The sequence below is a fragment of the Ursus arctos genome, unplaced genomic scaffold, assembly GCF_023065955.2.
Source record: "Ursus arctos isolate Adak ecotype North America unplaced genomic scaffold, UrsArc2.0 scaffold_1, whole genome shotgun sequence".
Lineage (NCBI taxonomy): Eukaryota > Metazoa > Chordata > Mammalia > Carnivora > Ursidae > Ursus > Ursus arctos.
In genome coordinates, this window is record NW_026622763.1 from 67,264,057 (window position 1) to 67,283,824 (window position 19,768).

Below are 19,768 nucleotides of genomic sequence, written 5' to 3' on the forward strand. Positions count from 1 at the left end.
TTTTTATTTTGGGGTTGCATTGTATTCCATAATGGGAACGTACCATGGTTTATTTATCTGAACCATTCATTTGGTGTCATTTAGGATGTTTCTAATTTTTTTGATACTAAATATGGTAGTACATGAACATTATATACATACTCCTTTACAGGCAGACTTATGCATGGTTTTCTATAGAATAGATTCCAACATGTAAAATTATGGGATCAAAGAATGTATAGATTTAATATTTTAGTAGGTACTGCTAAATTGCCTTCTAAAACCGCAACTTCTATAATTCCATTATTACATGCAAGTGTCCATTTCTCCACACCCTTGATAATACTGCATTTATCATTCTTTTTTTTTTTTTTAAAGATTTTATTTATTTATTCGACAGAGATAGAGACAGCCAGCGAGAGAGGGAACACAAGTAGGGGGAGTGGGAGAGGAAGAAGCAGGCTCCCAGCAGAAGAGCCCGATGTGGGGCTCGATCCCAGAACACCAGGATCACGCCCTGAGCCGAAGGCAGACGCTTAACCGCTGTGCCACCCAGGCACCCTGCATTTATCATTCTTTTTAATATTTGCCAGTCTAACAGATGAAAAATTTTCACTGCTCAAATTTACTTTCCTTAGTGAGGATGAGTGTCTTTTTATATGTCTAACAGACATCCAATTTTATGTTCTTATCATTTGTTTTTTTTTTTTTTTTTTTTTTAAAGATTTTATTTATTTATTTGACAGAGATAGAGACAGCCAGAGAGAGAGGGAACACAAGCAGGGGGAGTGGGAGAGGAAGAAGCAGGCTCATAGCAGAGGAGCCTGATGTGGGGCTCGATCCCGGAACGCCGGGATCACACCCTGAGCCGAAGGCAGGCGCTTAACCGCTGTGCCACCCAGGCGCCCCTGTTTTAATGTTTTAATTATTTAATGTTTTAATTTGTTTAATGTTTAATTTGTTTAATGTTTAGTTGTTTAATGTTTTCATGTGTTTTTCTTATCTCTAAAAAATTTTGATTGGTTAGAACTTTTTGTATTTTAGGGATATTAACCTTTTGTCTTAAGTTGTAAACATTTTCCCGGATTATCATTTGTCCTTTGACCTTTCAGACTCATTTGCCATGTGGAAGTCTAATTTTATGTAGTAATATTTATTGATCTTATCCTGTAAGATTTCATTAGTCTAATTCTCTATTCCTTTACTGGTATAGAGTTACTTTAATTACTGAAGCTAAGTAATATATTTTGAAATCTGGAAAGGCAGGTGTTCCTTCAGTAGTCTTGTATCGTAGCTTCTGTTTTTTTAGGTGGTCATGCATTTCTCCTTCCAGATGAAATTTTTATTTATTTATTAAAAGATTTTATTTATTTATTTGATAGAGAGAGCATGAGTGGGGGCAGGGGGCAGAAGGAGAGGGACAAGGAGACTCCCCACTGGGTGGAGAACCGGACATGGGGCTTAATCCCCAGACCCTAAGGTCATGGCCTGAGCTGAAGTCAGACGCCTAACCTGCTGAGCTACCGAGATGTCCCCACTTGTGAAATTTTTGATGTACTTACTAAATTTCCCCAAAATTTCTATTGGTATTTTTATTACAAATTCCTTACTCAAGGTATGGATTAATTTGGGAAAAACTGACAATATTTACAATAACGAAAACTCCCAGATAGTAGTATAGTGTATATATTTACATATTTAGATCTTTTGTATTCCTCAGTAATTTATATTTCTTTATTCACATATCACATAGGTTTTCACATTTCTTGTTAGGTAAAATACTATGTAGTGTGTGTATATATATATATATATATATATGCGCTTTTATTTTGTTTATAGGATATACATATATTTAAGATTTAAAAGGTATATAATTGGAAATGAATTTTTTTTCCACTTTTAAAAAAATCACTGTCACCGGCTGATTTTTGTATATTAATCTTGTTTTCAGCAATTTCACTATCTCATCTTTTTAAAATAAATGCTTTTAGGTGTGAATGCATACTGGAGCTTAAAATAAGGAAATTGGTTAGCAAAATGTTTTAAGTAACCATGAATCTGTGATTTGATCTGTTTTGGGCATATCCTTTTGCAATTGTTACATGTATTATTGTTGCCATACAGTAACTGACTGGCAAGAACTTAGGAATCCATCTAGAAAATACACTTACTGTTATAATTCAGATACACTTTGATGCTTTCTTTACCTATGAATTAATGGAGGAATCTGCCAAAAGGCTCTTATGGTTGTCATTAATAGGAAACAAAGGGCAAAACATGTTGGCAGTTTTAGTTTCATGCTTTAATCTAGTTTTAATATAATTTTTAAAATATAGCCGATGAAACACAAAGGTGAGTCAGTATTTTTATCAAAGTGAAAGTATGTTAAAGAGATGACTTTAATAAACCAAATCAACCTCACTTTTTCTTTTTAAGTCCTAACCTACTTTTAAAAAATAGGAAAATTATTTTACACTTGGCTTTTGCTAAAGGGTTCTTTGCTTCTTTGGATAAATAGGTACAGATGGTATTTAGGTAATGAGATTATCATGAGTTTCCCAAAATAAGAGAACACTCAGAATGAATGCTAGTAGGCTGAGATGTGGGGGTGGGGGCTTTAGAATATGTGGCTTGTATTTTTGAAACTTAGACCACTTGTTATTTGTAACTCAAGTATGTGAATCTGGTCCAAAAATACAGTTTAGATTGGATGTTTATGAATCAGGACGCTTCCTTCAAACTAGTAACCATTCAACAGCTTGGTGGAAATTACAAAATCTTGAGAGAATTAAAAGAAAGGAGGTACTACATGAAGTGTACCTTCTAGGTATGATAATTTCACATTTTCTCACTTGACTATTTAAAATGAGTGAAAGATATATGAGTTTTTCTAAATTCCTAAGATTAAAGAACAATACTGGTTTGTCTTCAAGTTTCCAAATAAGGAAATACATGATTCATTGTTAAGTCACGGTTAATATTTGAGAGTTTTCTTCATACACACCCTGTGGACACTGTTCTTTCAGTCTTTCAAGACCTACAGCTGTAATACGTAGGCCATTAGTGGATGAAAATCAGAAAGTTATCTACACCTGAAAACATTTTTTCAGCTCTACATAAAATTCTCTTTCTCATATGCATTTTTATGCTTGTTTCCAAATGTACTGTATATCAGGCAGTAAAGAATTAAGAAATTAATCATTGTTACGATAAACACTTTTTTTTCCCTTAAAGCTAAAGGATTGGCGATGGTCTTAGTACCTGGCTAGGTACAGCCTGGTTTATAGGAGTCAGACCATGAAAATAGTGTGAGTGGCTGGGCCTAGAACCACACTCGTTGTTGGTGTGAGGCAGGTGCTAAGGGACAAACCCCTGAAGTATTAGAAAGATGTTCAGGCAGGCAGGATGTTTCCTCTCTCCAAAGGGGTGTTAGGTGGTAAACTAGACAGGCAGTGTGTGTGTCAGATCTTAAATCAGTGAATGGATGAGGAGAGAGAACTTGAAAGTGGAGAATAGCAAGGCAGAGGAGAATGTAGGAGCTTGTAATACTCAGAAATATGAGCAAGTAGGCAGCTTGGCATTACAGAGTATTTGTCAGATAGCAATTTCTGATCAAAGAGTTCCAGAATTCAAAGATGGGAAGAGGAGGATGTAGAGTCAGTGGGTAAGTTGTAGACCTATCGGAAATTCTACAGTAACTGAGGTGCGTGTGTTACTAAGATAGGGTCCTAGGCCTGTAGAATATGCCACATTTAAGTCAGTTTTTCTTGTAGTGTTGAGAAGTCAAGGCTGAAGCTTTTGGAGGAGTCCAGCAGTCTTAGTTTTGAGAGGGGAGGACTGTTGAATCTGGGAACCCCATAGACCTGAATACATTATTAGTAAGTTACAGTGCTTTATTCTAAGCTCTTAGAATGTGTAGATTTCAGTGTCAAATACTTGAAAAGAAATGTTGTGTTTTTTTGATCATCTTAAAAGATGGGTTATAGGACTATCATCAGGGTAGTCTGTTTTTGAGTCATCTTGGTAAGTCACATTTTTCTAAATATGTCCATTTCATTTAAGTTTTCAAACGTACTATCATAAAGTTTATAGTTTTTAAGTCCTAATATTATTTGTATATTTCTCTCTTTTTTAAAGATTTATTTATTTGAGAGAGCGTGTACGCATGAGGGGAGGGGAGGGGCAGAGGGAGAGAATCTTCAAGCAGATTCCCGCTGAGCACAGAGCGTGATGTGGGGCTCCTTCCCACAACCTGTGAGATCATGATCTGAGCCAAAACCGAGAGTCCGACGCTTAACTGACTGAGCCACCCAGGCGTCCTCATTTGTTTCTTTTTTTCCCTCATCAGTTTTACCAGAGGTTTGTCTGTTTTATTCATCTTTTCAGGGTTCTCCAAACTACAGTCTGTGGGCCAAATGTGGTCCACCTCCTGATTTTGCAATAAATTTTCATCAGAACACAGCCAGGCCAGTTGGTTTATGTATTGTCTGTGGCTGCTTTCGAGCTACAACTTCAAGAGTTCAGTGTTGTAACAAAGACTGTTCGGCCTGTTAAGCCTAAAATATTCACCATCTGATCTTTTACAGAAAAAGCTTTCCAACGACCCCTGATCTTTTTGAAGGAGGAACTTTGGGCTTTGTTGATGCTCTTAGTTGTGCTGTGCATGTGTGTGTGTTCACTTATATTTTCTTATAGTTCATTTTATTGTTCTTTTCTGACTTAAGTTGGGTGCTTATTAGTTCATTGATGTTTAGCTGTTTTTTTCTAATGTGAGCAATTAAGGTTATAAATTCTCACTATATATTGATTCAGTGTAATTCCCAGAGTTTTGGTATGAAGTTATTTTTTTCCCCCAATTCTGATTACTTCTCTTTTTATTTATGATTTCTTACCCATAAATTATTTGAAGTGTTTTTTTCATTTCCAAATATGAGGGCTTTTCCTTAGTAATTTTTCTAATGATTTTTAACTGAATTACATTGTGTTCAGAGCACATGGTTTGCGTAAACTAAAATTTGTTGAGATTTTAGTTATGGCTCAGGTACAGTATTCTGTATGTGTCTGAACAATTTATTATAAGGTAGTCTTTTTTGTCTGCTCGCTGTCTGTCAGAGTTGTGTGAAAATCAACTACTGTGATTGTGGAATTGTTTGTTTCTCTCTGTATTTTGCAGTAACTATTAATCCTTAGTAACCCAGTTTTGCTTTAAAAGCCTATTTTGTTTGATATTAATATAAGTACCTGTGTTTTCTTTTTGTTAGTAATCGCTTGTTACATCTTTTTACCATCCTTTTACTTTTGGTTTTTCTGAATCCATGTTTTACATACATCTCTTGTAAATACCAGTAGTTGAATTAAAAAAAAAAAAACTAGGCAAATTTTGTCTTTTAACTGGACTATTTGGCCTGTTTACATTTTTTATGATGACTAATATTTGGAATTTATTTCCTTTATTTTATATTTCTGTCCCTCCCTCTCTTTAGATCTGATTTACTCTCTGGAATTAGTTTTCTTTAGCCTGAAGTATATCAGGTAGCATTTTCTTTTCTTTTCTTTTTTTTTAAAGATTTTATTTATTTATTCGACAGAGATAGAGACAGCCAGCGAGAGAGGGAACACAAGCAGGGAGAGTGGGGAGAGGAAGAAGCAGGCTCATAGCGGAGGAGCCTGATGTGGGGCTCGATCCCATAACGCCAGGATCATGCCCTGAGCCAAAGGCAGACGCTTAACCGCTGTGCTACCCAGGCGCCCCTCACGTAGCATTTTCTTAACGTAGGCCTACTGATGGCGAATTCTGTCCTAACACAACCCACTGGAAAACATCTTTATTTTGCCCTCATTCTTAATTGCTGTTTATTTTGGGTATCAAATTCTATATTGTCAGTTATCTTCCCTAGTAATTGAAGGTATTTCCTTGGCTTTTGGTTTTCATTGTTGTGTTTACAAGTCAATGTTATCTGAGTATTGTTTGCTTTTGAAATCTTCTGTTTACCTCTACCTCAGTTTTTTTCTTCCTTCTGATTTCTCAGTTTTTCTTCGTCTTTTTTTTACTGTATTGTTCTTTAGTCATATTTTTAACTCTTTTTATTTCTCTAAAGTCTTTGAGGGTCTTATCCTGTCATTTCTGCTGGTTTTTACTTTTGATATTATTTCTTTGGATGTTTTATGATTTCTGTCTATAACTCATATTTCTTGGAACTGTGGGAATGTTTTGAGACTTAGGAAGAAGATGGATTCTTCTGGAGGTTATTTGCTTTAGCTTCTACCAGGCACCTGTTTTCTGTACAGTACAACTCTGGAGCCCTGTGAAAAAAATTCTCAGCCCACATAGTGTGAGTGAGGGCTGAAAATCATGTGAAGGCTGATTTGGGGGTTTATGAAATCTCAAGGGAGTATCTTCTATTTTCTCCTACTCCGTAACAGGGTTCAAGACAGGTAATTTCCCTTGCATTCTCCTGGGAGTACAGGTGTATTTCTAATTCAGGCTTATAGTGGGTGTGTAGTGCTTTGGGATTTCAGCTTTGTGGAGGGAGGGGTCTCAGACTCCTCACCTTTGGTGGATCCTCGGTTTTTCCTCCTATTCTCTTCCCGCACTAACCAGCCCTGTGAGGTTGTGAAGACTGAAGCTCAGGGTCATTTGGTTTGGCAACTCTCCTCAACTTAAATCTTTTGAGATACTGACCTTATTCATTTTAGCCCAAATAGTCCTTACTGTTGTCTTGCTGGCTTGTTGATGCATTTAAGATGTTTTTGCCCCTCCCATTTTTATCCAACGTTTTTAGTTGTTTTCTCTGAGGAGGCCAGTCATTCCCTCCCTGGGCTGGAAATGAAAGCCTTGATCGCCTTTTGAGCCTCCCTGTCACACAGCATTCTCGTGGTATTTTTTATACTAATAACACCAAACGGAATGGCACAATCATTTGATTGTTAAAGATTATAATTTTAACTACCAGTAAAGAAAACTTCAAGTCTAGTTATAAATGATAGAAAGCTAACTTTAAGAAATATTTAACATAAAAATATGAACAGAATTTTGATATTTTTAGCCACAAAAAAGAGGAATTGGAGGAAGTAAACCAATTAGAGAGAATATCTATTTTATATTTTTAACAAAACTAGAAACTTCGGGGCACCCCGGTGGCTCAGTTGATCTCAGGGTCGTGAGTTCAAGCCCCACCTTGAGCTCCACACTGGGCGTGATGCCTACTTAAAAAAACAAAAACAAACCAGAAACTTAAAATGTTTACTTTTTTTTTCTTTTTTTTTTAAATTTTAAGTAGGCTCCCATGCCCAGTGGGGCTTGAACTCCTGACCCTGGGATCAAGAGTCATATGCTTCACCAGCTGAGCCAGCCAGGTGCCCCTAGAAACTTAGAATTTTTAAAAAGCTAGTATGGTATTGCAGTGACTACTATATTAGAATATTTATATAATTTTTAAAAATACATCATAATACTTACTGATTTAATTATTAACAATTAGTGTGAAATACAGAAAACATCGACAGAAAATAACATTTTTGAGGGGGAACCCTCAAAAGCTAAGAAGAGCTCAGCTTATTACAATTTGGGATGAGCTCTAGTTATTTCTGCAGCCTCAGTTTTAATACCAGAAGTTTCTCTAAGGGTTTGGAGAGCTCAGTCTACTTTTTTGATCTCTTTCGGCCTGAATTCAGTAACAAAGAATGTGTTATGTTTGTGTTTTTGGTTTCTGGTAGGATGATGGAGTACTAGAACACTGTTTTTAGTTTATGTTGAAAGGTTATTTTCTGTGGTTATGCATAAGGTGGTACCTCTGAAATGTTGTCAATTAAAATACCTTACTGACAATCAGAAGTTCTCTGTACTAATGTAGGGTACATAAAAAGGAGTTTGAGAACGTCTTCAAGGTCATTGTAGCTGCTGCTTTTCTAAAATTGAAGTTTATTTATTTAGGAAATCATTCTTTAAAGTATATTTCACTTTTAGCTCCAGTAACATTGTGCCTTTCAAGGCATTTAGGGAAGAAGTTGATCTATTGATGATTCTTTAGGAAAAGGTGAGAAGACTGAAAATACATTGTTCCTATTATGCTTTCATATTCAGTTGTGGGTTTAAAATAGGAGGCCTGGGTTTATTATAACCTTGTCTGTAGCAAAATTATTTGAGAATTAGCCAGTGTAAACTACAGGTGGAAATCTGGGGAGGGAGATGTTAGATATATGATTTGTATCATACACCATAACCCATTCTAAATGGTTTCAATAGTTAAGTGGAAAAAAAACCGTTAGGCGAAATTACAGGAAAACATTCATGTATTATTAGGGGGAGAAGGGAGTTTCTGTGCATGGCACCCAAGACAAAAACCATAAGGCCAATGATAAACTATGAAAAAGAAAAGCCACTGCATATGAAGAGTTAATGCTCTTAACGCATAAAGAATTCCTAAAGTCTATAAGAAACAAATACTGCAATAGAAGAAAAGAGGCAACTGCCATGAGCAAGCAAATTTTAAAGTAATTTAAAAGTATAATAAAAGTTTCAGTTTTATAGTCAAAGAAATATAAATTATAACCAAGTGATATTGAAAATACATCAAATTGGTAAAGCTTTTAAAATGAAATAACCAGTGTTGGTTGATTCTGGATAATGGATCTTCATATAATTGTTGGTAGTGTTATGATTTGGAGCAATTTTCCTGGAGAGTAATTTGGTGACTTATATAAATGTTTTAAAATTTAGTATATTCTGTGACTTAACAAGTCGTTCTTAGTTTATTCCAAGAAAATAATTGAATATGTGCAAAGATACGCAGTTAAGAATGTTCTTTGCAGCTTACTTTGTAGTACATGAAAAAGTGGGGGCAGTTTAATGTTCAGAGTGAGGTTGATTTAAATAATATATTGCTCTTTCCTACAATGGAATATTGTATGTCTAGGTAGTAAAAATGATATTGAAAAGAATATTTAAATTCATTTATCAGTCAACAAATAGTTATTGAGTATGCAACCCATGCCAGATGCTGATGTGAACAAGCCCAGTTTCTGCCTTAACACATGATAGAAGTAAAAAGTACAGCATACATAAGTGAAAAAAGGTGATTACAAATCTATATTCACATACATGTCTGTATGTACAAAGATATTTGAGTGATATACATTAAAATATTAATAGATGGGGGTGCCTGGGTGGCTTAGTCTGTTAAGCGTCTGCTTTCAGCTCAGGTCATGATCCCAGGGTCCTGGGATGGAGTCCCACATTGGACTGCCTGCTCTGCAGGGAGCCTGCTTCTCCGTCTGCGTCTGCCTATTTCTCTCTCTCTTTCTCTCTGTCTCTCATGAATAAATAAATAAAATCTTTTTTAAAAATAAAATATTAATAGCTAAAAGGTTTGCTTTCTGCATTGCATTAATAGATGGAAGGTTGCATTTCTTCTGTTGCTTCTATTTTTGAGAATTTTAAATACAGAATGTTTTTGTGAACAAAGTGGGATGCCCGGGTAGGGAGGAAGTAAATGCCTGCTTTTTTATGAAAGGAAAATAAGAACTAATACTAAGAACAACTTTATGCCAGGTGTGTCTCATTTATGTCTTGTTAGTCCCTTGAGGTGGTTCCCATTTTGATTATCGTATTTTTGCCTCTGAGAACACTGAGGCTCTGAGAAGTTTTTACATGCCCAGAGTCACACAGATGGTACGTGATGGAGCACCACTCTCCTCAGATCAGTCTGCCACCACATCCCATTCTCTTCTGCCATCAGTCATGTCTGCGATGAGTATGTTCCTTGCTTTTTAAAAAAGTTTGACATACCGCTTGGCAATTCCCTACATCTGTTAAAATTGGCAAAATTATGTGAAAAAAACCTTCTCTGATTTATTAAACAATTATAGATTTTGAATTTAGGTAACATTTGCTATTTTAAACTTCAGTACAAGGTGTTTTGTCAAGTAGCAACTCTGCATTGGCATCATTTAACACTTAGATAAAAGAGTGGAATTAGTTGAATATTAGAGTATTATTAGTGACTCCAAGACCTTGGTTTTCCTTTATGGCCCTCATCTGTGATAACTGGTGTTTTGTGTTTTTTTTTTTTTTTTAACTAAGTAATCTGATAAATATTTAACTCAAATCATCTAGTTTTATTCCTTCCTAAGAATTTTTGTATCTGTTCACATTGAAAAAAAAAATATCTGTCAGATCACGTATACTCACTTTTAGTTAGGGAAATATCATCAACAAGTCATATCAGATCCTTGGCTTTTCATAAAAATGAGATATGGAACATTTTTTACTTTATTTTGCTTATTTTCTGTGAACTCCTGCTAAACGAAAATAAATTAAGCATATAAATACATAAAACCAAGGTGACTATTTTGATTAAGTTCCGAGAGATGGTAGGTGATGTGATTTTCTTCTGAAATTAGGCCTTAGGACTAATAAGGAATAAAGAAAGATGCATCCTGATTTTTATAAACTATGATCTCATGTAATGATGTGACATTTTTATATCCTTAAGTGAAACATTTTTCTTATTGATGAAATAAAGCTATTTATAATTTTTAAACTTTGTTTTGGATATACAGCTCACTGTTAACGAAGCGGCTGCTCAGCTCTGTGTGAAGGATAATGCCCTGCTGACAAGAAGAGATGAGCTCTTTGCCCTGGCTAGGCAGATTTCTCGAGAAGTCACCTACAAATATACCTACAGAACTACCAAGTAAGTGTCTAACTAATTGACAGTTATTTTTGTATTGCTTGATAGAAGTAGAACTTAAAACACTACCCACTGATAGCATATAAGCATTTTATCAAAAAGTAGAAGTGTGATGTGATTGTGGTTCTATAAAATTAAAGAGTGAAGTGACTTTTCAAAACATTGTTAATGTGGTTTTTGTTGTTTTGTTTAATTCTCTTTTGTCTTGCTTTTGCAAGACAGTTCCCTAGCACTATAGCATTGTTCTGGTAGTGGTTTTAGATATTCTTCTCACACAGATGCTTTGGTTTTGAGTGTGATGATGGGATTTAGTTAGTCGGCATATATAGACCTATTTGTAAAACCACTAACTATGAACTTGTTGAACTCTTGGAGGAAGCAAAGTGGTTCCTTTTGCAAGGTGTTTGCAATCCAATGAGATTAGTTGAATAGATGAAAAGACTCCATTGGGCAGTATTTAAGGGAAAATTGGAAGATGCCAGATTACATGGAGTATGGACCTATGTTTGAAATACGAAGTGGAATAGGAATATTTAAGTAAAAAACTTATGTTGAAAAGCAGTGGTGGTTTTAAAATTTAATATAATCACATCTTACTATTCTTCATCTCATCTTCACTTAAACCCTAAGCAAGATGGCATAGTACCATTTTAGTTTTATTCACTTGTTGCGCGCGGACAGTGATTTCTAGTTCAGCCTCAGTTGTGTGTGCCACTGCTTCTCTGAGTAGTTGCAGGTGACCGCTGGCGTTAGAGTACTGCATGTGTGTGTTGAAAAACCTCATCCTGAGCACCCTCCCTGGCCCTAATAAATCACACTTTCCAGGGATGGAGTATTGGAATCCAAATGTTCACAAGTGTCCCAGATTATTCTTGTGCCTAATTCAAATTTGAAAAATCATTATTGAGGCATTTGCTGTCACCATTATGTCCTCTAACTCATAGCAGCTTCCTTTGCTACCTTGCCTCAAGAGCCCACATATTTACAAACTAACACAAAATTATGCAGACTAAATGAACAGGCTAAGAATATACAGAATATTATAGAACTATAAGATTTTTTTTTAAGTTGGATAATCAAGAGCTGATTTACCGATTTTTAAAATTTTTTTCACTGCATTACACAAAATTTTCTGCTTTATTTAAATAACTTAATCAAAGTGATACATGTACATGATTTCAGGAGTCCTAGTACTCAGGGCTTACACTGAAACTCAGCAGTTTCCCTCCTCCATCCCTGCCCTCTTCTGAATACCACACCCCAGAGGCAACTGCTTTCAATTTTGTGCTGTTTCTTGTAGTATTTACATTTATATACTTTTTAAGTTAAGTATATTTTTAAATATATACCATGTTTACATAATTTAGGAGCCAAAACTATGTGAATACGTAATATAAAAAGTTGCACTCCTGTTTTTTTTTTAACTCTTCCTCTCCTCAATGTAAGTAGTTTTATTAGTTTCTTTTTCATCTTTCCAGTGTGTGTTAATGTACTTGCAAACAGATACATATTTTCTCCTCATTTTTACCTTTTTTTCCAAAAAACAATAGGTACTAATTAGTCTGTATTTTGCTTTTAACATGTCTTGGAGATCTTGTCATAGTAGTATGTACACATATTCCTCATTTTTTTCAGCTTCATGGTATTGCATTATGTGGATGTACTCTGATTTTTTTTGAAGATTATTTATTTGTTTATTTGCAAAAGGGAGACTGTGTGTGCATGTGAGCAGGGGGAGGGGCAGAGGGAGAAGCAGACTCCGTACTGAGCAGGGAGCCTGCCTCTGGGCTCAATTTCATGATCCCAGGATCATGCACTGAGCTAAAGGCAGACACTTAACCTACTGAGCCACCCAGTTGCCCCACCATGATTTATTTAACCAGTCCCCTGTTGATGGGTGCTTGAGTTGATCAGTATAAATAGCATCATAATCAATAACGTCATACATATTTTGTTGATTCTGAAATACACTTTTTTCACATTTTAACATTTTTTACTTTGAGGGGTAACTTCAAATTGATGGCTTATTACAGTTAAATTGGCAGTAGTATTTCATATATCTGTAGTACCTTTGGGATAGAGTCCTAGCTGAGGGATCCCTAGGTCAAGGAAAAATGCATCTGTAGTTTCAATAGATAGACAAAATGCATTTTAATCTTACGTAGCCTTAAGCATTCATCTTAAATGGCCACTGTGGTCATTTTATCCTGAAGTGTTCCTACTTAGGATCCATAAAAAGATACCATGCTGTACAATCCTCCTTGATTTTTTTTTTTCCTTTTTCGTTATGTGATAATTGTTACATGTTTATTGAGTACTTTCTTTGTGGGGGAGTTCTTAGGTAGTGGCCTTTTAAAATGTATAATATAATTGTGTCTGCATAGTTCCCTAATGTTAATTTGGAAATGATGAAAAGTCTTTTTTGTTATGTCAGTGTTCATTATGAATATCTTATTTCTGGTGCAAGGGTTTCAGGGGTATATGTGTTTTGGTGGAAGTTTATAGATTGAGATGTCTTTAGAATAAAATTTGTTACCTTCTCAAGTTTTTCTCTCTCCCATTCCATTCAGGTCAAAATGCGGAGAAAGAGATGAATTATCCCCGAAGAGAATTAAAGTGGAGGTAAGATCATACATTATATTTTCTTAAGCTAATAATGTTTATTTACTAGTTCAAACTGAAGAAAAGGATGTTCCATAAACAAATGAAAAATGTGAATGAATTGTGGAATCTTTAAGACAATATAGAATTTTGTTGCTTTGAAGTATCTAATTTGAACTAGGATACTAAAGAAATTCTTTAAAGGAAACAGCAATAACGAGATTGATGTCTAGTCAGTTTATCAGAGGTTGATTTGTCAATAGGTGTTTCTTATACACTTAAGTCTACTAGTGAAATGATTTTTTTTATACTCTCATTTATATCATTAGTTATCTTATCAAATACGTTTAGAGGAGCTAAAGGTTATTTATATTAACGAGCTGAGAGAAATGACAATTTAGCAGCTCCAAGTAATGGAGACTTTCCTGTAATCAAGCCTCTTATAGAGGATCATGGTTGAGGCTGTCTTTTTTTTTTTAAGATTTATTTATTAATTTGATAGAGAGATAGAGTGAGCATGGGGAGGGGGCAGACGGAGAGGGAGACAAGCAGACTCTACACTGAGCTGGAAGCCCGACACGGGGCTCAGTCCTAGGACCCTGAGATCATGACCTGAGCCAAAATCAAATCTGATTCTTAATAGACTGAGCACCCAGGTGCTTCAAGGTTGTGTTTCTGATTTGAGGCCTGCAAGAGGTAAGGGGTAGTTGAGCAAGAAAAAAAAAATGCTTTTCTTAGGGCTGTCAGAACTATAGAATGGTTTCAAAACTACTGTTCCTTAATTTGGACTGAATGTTTTTTTAAAGGCTAGTCTGTAGCAGAGTAGAAATTTGAAGTCTGAGAGCTCCTTTCTTTTTTTACTTGGGCAGAGAATGGGGGTCTGTACTCTTTTAGACATCCATTATTTAATTTCAAGTTAAAGCAAATAAGCTGTGTTTACCGTAAATTCTCATTATTTTAACTAAGCGTCTGTTTGTATATAGTCTTTCAGTCACACCAAAGGTACAGTTATCTTTTTTTTTTTAATTAAGATTTTATTTTTGAGAGAGAGAGAGCGCGCAGGTGTGTGCTTGCACACACACGCGCGCACGCACACACACACACACACACACACACACACACAGAGGCGGGGGTGGGGGAAGGGGCAGAGGGAGAAGCCAACTCCCCGCTGAGCAGGGAACCCCATAGGAGACTCAATCCCGGGACCCTGGGATCATGACCCAAGCCAAAGGTAGACCTTTAACAGACTGAGCCACCCAGGAGCCAGCACAATTGTATTTTAAAAATGTAAATCCCTTTCTCATTTAACTCTTTCCAGTGGCTTTCTACTGTACCTAGAATAAAATCTACAGTGGTAGAGACGTCTAAGACCCTACACGATCTGACTCTAAATTTGTATCTCTAACCTCATCTGCTACCACACTTCCCCATTCTTACTGTGTCCCAGCTACACTGACCCACTTTCTGTTGTTGGAACATGCCAAACTCATTTGTGCCTCAGCACTCTGTTTGTTCCCCTACCTATATCTTTCTGTAGCTCTTCACGTGGCTTCAGCTCACAGCTGGGAGTTTCCTCTGACTTCCCATCCTCCCTTTCTGAAAGGGCACCCTTACCTCAAAATCACATTCAGGCTCATTCTCCTGGTTTGTTTTGTTTGTTTTCATAGCACTTACTGGTATCTGAAACTATTATGTATTTATTTATATTATCAGTCTTCCCTATTGGATGAGAATAGATCTCTTATCTGTCTGCCTACTACTTTATACTCAGATTTGATAATGGTGCCTTGCACTTAATAGGCACTTAATAAAATCAGTTAGGTGAAATAATGAATGGCTATGGTTAAGCATCTTCGACTTCTTAAAAACTTTAGCCTAAAGCGGTGGTTCTCGAAGAGAAGAGTTTTGTCCCCAAAAGGCCACACTTTAAAAAACTGTGCTTATATTTGTAATCAATGTCATTATTAGCTCTTGAGTAGTGTTTAAGATGGGTTACCTTGAGATACCATGCAAAAAAAATGCCGAAATTATCCAAATAATCTAACTGTTGATGATATAGTTTTATCCTATTGCATCCCAAGATAATGAACAAGAGAAGATCCCTGTAGATTCAGTGACTCTGCCACTGAAAGGGAAGGCCAGTGAACATAGAGACTGCTAAGAGGGCATGTGCCATCAGAGGATTTAGAGGAAAGAAGGTACCAAACCTGCCCAGGGACCACGATCCTTCTCACCATTGGCCCTCTATGTAATCCTGACTTGGGCTCTTCTTGCATTTAAGCCCTGTTTTCCTTTTTTGTCTGTGTTCAGAGATCACTGTTGTACATTTAAGTTTGAGATCATGAATCTCATGGACTGTTTGAGCTGTCATTTTTTCTTGTTAGGCTGTATTGATAAACCTTTCTGACCTCCCCGGTGGCCCTTATCTGAAATTTAAGCAAAGTGTTTTTTGTATCCAGCACAATGTTTTGAGTTTCCTTTAGTAGCTCAGAGTGTTGGGTTTTAGCATTAGATGTGACCCTTCTATTCCTTTAAGTATGTTCCCCCAGAGATATTGAATGATAGTTCTGTTTGGTTAGTTTATTGTTTTACTGGCGTTCACAAAGCCACTTGAGCCGTTCTGGACTTAGAATTAAGATAATCGGTGTTTCCTTTTTCTGTGAATAACAGTTCTAACCCTCCCTAAATAACAAGTGACTCATCAACCCAGGCTACTTTAAATGCTCTTATAGACACTAAACTCTTGATTTTGTTTCCCGGAAATAAATAGGGACTTGAGCTTTTAATTCAGGACAGTAGTTTACTTTTTTTGCTGGTTTGTTTTAAATTTTGTTTTGTTTTTGCTTTGTGTTTTAAAAGATGTACTGCAGGGCAGCAGTATCTCCAGAATGTGTGTGTGTTGTGCATGTGTGTACTTACACATGGATACAGTGTAATCCTTTGCAAAATATACAGTATTGGCATCAATCCTTGTCTAAATTCTCTTGTGTACTCTAATTCAGATTTGAGATACCAGAGCTACTCCTTCAGTTCCAGAAGCTGATACTGAAGTAGTGTTGTGTAGGATTGTTGCTCCCTTACAGCATTTCATCAGGTATTAGTGCGTTGTTTATACCTACTTTCTATGTAGCTTCCAGCGAGGGGGGAGTTCCTGGCAGGAGAAGAGATTAAGGGAGGCTCCATTGAGGAGATATTGTTTGAGCTGGGTTTTAAAAGAAAGGTAGAGTTTCAGAAGGTAAAGATGTGAGGTGGAGGGGCATTACAAAGATAGACTAGCATGGGCAAAGACAGAGGTAAGAAAATACTGTGCATGTTTAGAGAACAATGAGACCAATTTGTTCAGAAATCATGACTGACACCAAGGACTTCATAAGAAAGATTTTAGAATTCTTTGAACACACTGTTTCTTATTTCATTCGAATTACTAATTCTCTATTAAAAGAAAATACTATAAAGATAAGCTTAGCACATTATAAATTATAGTAGATTACTAATTACTAGGCCCAAGTTAATGAGAATTTTTTCTTTCATCTAAAATCCTTGACAATTAGCATATGTGCCAAGTTGCTGACTTTTTTTCATCTTAAAAAGATAATTTTTACAGTGAACAAAAAGAAATGTGATGTCCAGTAGATAAAATAGAAGTGACATCAAAAATAGACATGTAAGGGAAAGATACATTTTCTTGCATGCCATTACTAGTGCATTAGGACACACTGACAAAACGAGCACTTTGTTCAAGCTCGGTAAGGTGTTTTCTTGTTTCCAAATGCTGTAATTTCCTGGTCTGTTTGTGGAGGTTGGGTAGAAGTTTTAAAATCCTTGTCTGGTTTTTTTTCCTCTTATTATGTTGTAGGTTGTTCCCCTTTAAGGATAGTTAGCTATTTATTTGATTGCTTTTGTTTTTGCTGTGATTGGTTAATACAGGATACGTATTGTAGTGAAGTACTGAGGTTAATCTGTTGTCCTTAAATAGCGCTCCTTTCTCTAATTCCTAGAATAATGAAGTAAACAGAGGAAAAAGCCTGCTAGCTTGGGAAGGCCTTAGGGTGACCCATCACTTGGAACGAAGCCTCTCAGGAAGGCACCTCTTCAGCCCTGTATGTTAGTAAGTGAGGCTTGGGAATATTTCTCCTATCCGGGCTGGATGAATAGTTTGTACACCTGGAACACAGTCCTTTGGGTGGATCCACTTTCAGCTAAAATGAAAATGAATTAATGTTTGTTGTTTCCATTTTCATCAGAGACCTCAAATCTAGCTCTGGGACACTTGCAAAGATAACTTTTTTATTGAATCTATTAATGCCTGTCCCTGCTAGGCATTTGAAATTCATTATCACAAACCTTCTTGTTTATCCTTATATGGAGGCTTTAGGATTTCCATTTATAGCCGAAGAGACACCCAGAAAGTCTCAGGAACTTGCTCAAGCTGCCACATTGCTCTCTGGTGGCAGAGCCGGGGCTTCAAATCTAGGTCTGACTCCTAAACTGCAAAACAGCAGTCCCTTCCTGGTGCTGATGAGTATTCACAGAGCACCTTCGGTATCAGGGTTATAGCTTGTCTCCTGCTAGTATGGTATGGAGGGCCGAGTGCGTGCAGAAATGGTAGTCTTTAAAGAAGGGGGAAAGAGTGGCGGTTACCAGTTTGTTTCAAGAAGGCATAGCCAAGCTGTTGTTAAGTTTTGAGTGGGAAATTTAACAATATAAATGAGAAAATATATTTAAATATAATACATTGCCATTTGACAAACTGTTTAGAATGAGGAGAAGCACAATGTTGGGAAGATAAAGAGTAAATCAAGAAAAATTAGTTTGATTTATTTATATTATACCTATGACAATATATTCAAGACAGCTTCATAACTAGTTAAAGGAGATGAAACACCAACACCCAAAGTCTCTGGTGCTCATGACTTTTCAAAATAATAATTAAAAGTGGATTCAGTTGACAGCCTTTCTTTTTCACTAAGAACATAACGTGTTCTATGAACAAATCCTGTCATTACCTTCCATGTTTGTGAGTGAGATCTTGGAAGAGAGGAAGACTGTGTAAGAGAACTGGTCTCGGGACTAGCCACGGGCGCTGACTAAACAGGCTGTTGCTGTTCAGATCTCATCGGTGGGTTTTCTTCGTTCACTGAAATTGCTGGAGACTAGTCAAAGAGATGGGAGGTGACAGCATTCTTGATCCTGTGTGGGTTGGGAGTGCAAAGCAATCAGAGATAACTGGATGAAAGAAATGCAGTTTGTTAATAGAGACCAGAAAGTCAGAGAATTGGGGCTTGAAGAAGAAAGACTTAGAGGAAACATCTGCTAGCAGTTCTAGGCGGGTGGGGGTAGGAGAGGGAGGCAGGGGGAGGGAAGAGGGTCAGAACATCCACCTACACTGTTACTAAGCTTGTTGAAAGAAAGCTGGTCTAATTTGATGTAGAGTCTTCCCCTCTGGATCAGAAAAACAGAAGCATTACAATCTGCTATTCATATAGAAAGTGTGAGTAAAAAAAAAAAAAAAAAGGAAAATGCACGTGTGAGGCTGAGAACATCTGCTGGAACAAGCCATTTTAAAGACAGCTAAGCAGTGGCTTTAAAGCAGCTTGCTGGTATTTGGGGGCAAGGTTGAGGAGGAATGGGGGTGGAAACCAATGGGATGAGAGTAATTAGGTCATGAACAGCATCCCACCCTGTGTCTTTTATTTTCTCAGTGCTCAAAATCAGAATCTCACCAGTAAGGGAACACTGTGATTAATGGCAGGAGCCAAGAATGTGACATGAAGATAAATTGCTCATAGCATGGTACAGCTGGTTCTTGGGGAAAAAGCTGGAGAGACACGTAACAAAAGTCCTATACCAAACATCATGGGAAAGAGACCAGTTTCTTGGGAATGTTCTCACTCTTCTTTCCAAGCCATACATTTGGGGTACCTGAAAACATAGGTCATGAAGTGATAGCTACTCAGTCCTGTAGAGTGTGCCCGTAATGAACCACCGAAGACTGGGAGCAAATCAGAATGACTCATGTACTCAGTTTCGGAGAGATCACTGATTATTTGAATATGGTTGTTTATTGCTTATTGCATGTTTTTACTTCTCTTTATTAATGGAGGAGCAGTGTCCATTTCCCAAAAACTGTCACATGTAGAGTTTGAAGTTCCCCCTTCCAGCTTTTCCATATTGTCATGATCGAATAATCTTGTGTAGCAATGTGTACTTTTCCAGGAGTTACCATTTGCATTACTGCATTTAATCTCCACAAATCTCCACTGGGTGGAAGAAGCTGATGATTCCATCTCCATTTAAAAAATTGGGAACACTGGAAATAATGAGGTTAACTTTCCTGCCCGGGATCACACATCCAGTTCCTAACATAAGAAGACTAGATTGCTCTTTCTTCTGTAAGTTCCTTTAAAAACAGCACTGGACTATTGGAGGTTCTGGCCTGGGCACACTCCACCCAGGGCTTGTTGAAAAGCTGGAACTATATATTGTCCCCCTCACAT

At 36.7% G+C, this 19,768-nt stretch overlaps 2 protein-coding genes across 3 annotated transcripts in view; one reads left to right on the forward strand and one right to left on the reverse strand.

Annotated features, from left to right (window-relative positions):
• Positions 1 to 19,768, reverse strand: part of NEMP2 (nuclear envelope integral membrane protein 2) — a 336,857-nt gene that overhangs the window by 130,174 nt on the left and 186,915 nt on the right. The window lies entirely within an intron of this gene.
• Positions 1 to 19,768, forward strand: part of NAB1 (NGFI-A binding protein 1) — a 44,613-nt gene that overhangs the window by 12,563 nt on the left and 12,282 nt on the right. For both annotated transcript variants that reach the window (XM_026492312.4, XM_026492313.4), the window contains exons 3-4: positions 10,540 to 10,673; positions 13,241 to 13,292. In XM_026492312.4, coding sequence (XP_026348097.1) covers positions 10,540 to 10,673; positions 13,241 to 13,292 — 186 coding nt within the window. The remainder of the gene's footprint in view (positions 1 to 10,539; positions 10,674 to 13,240; positions 13,293 to 19,768) is intronic.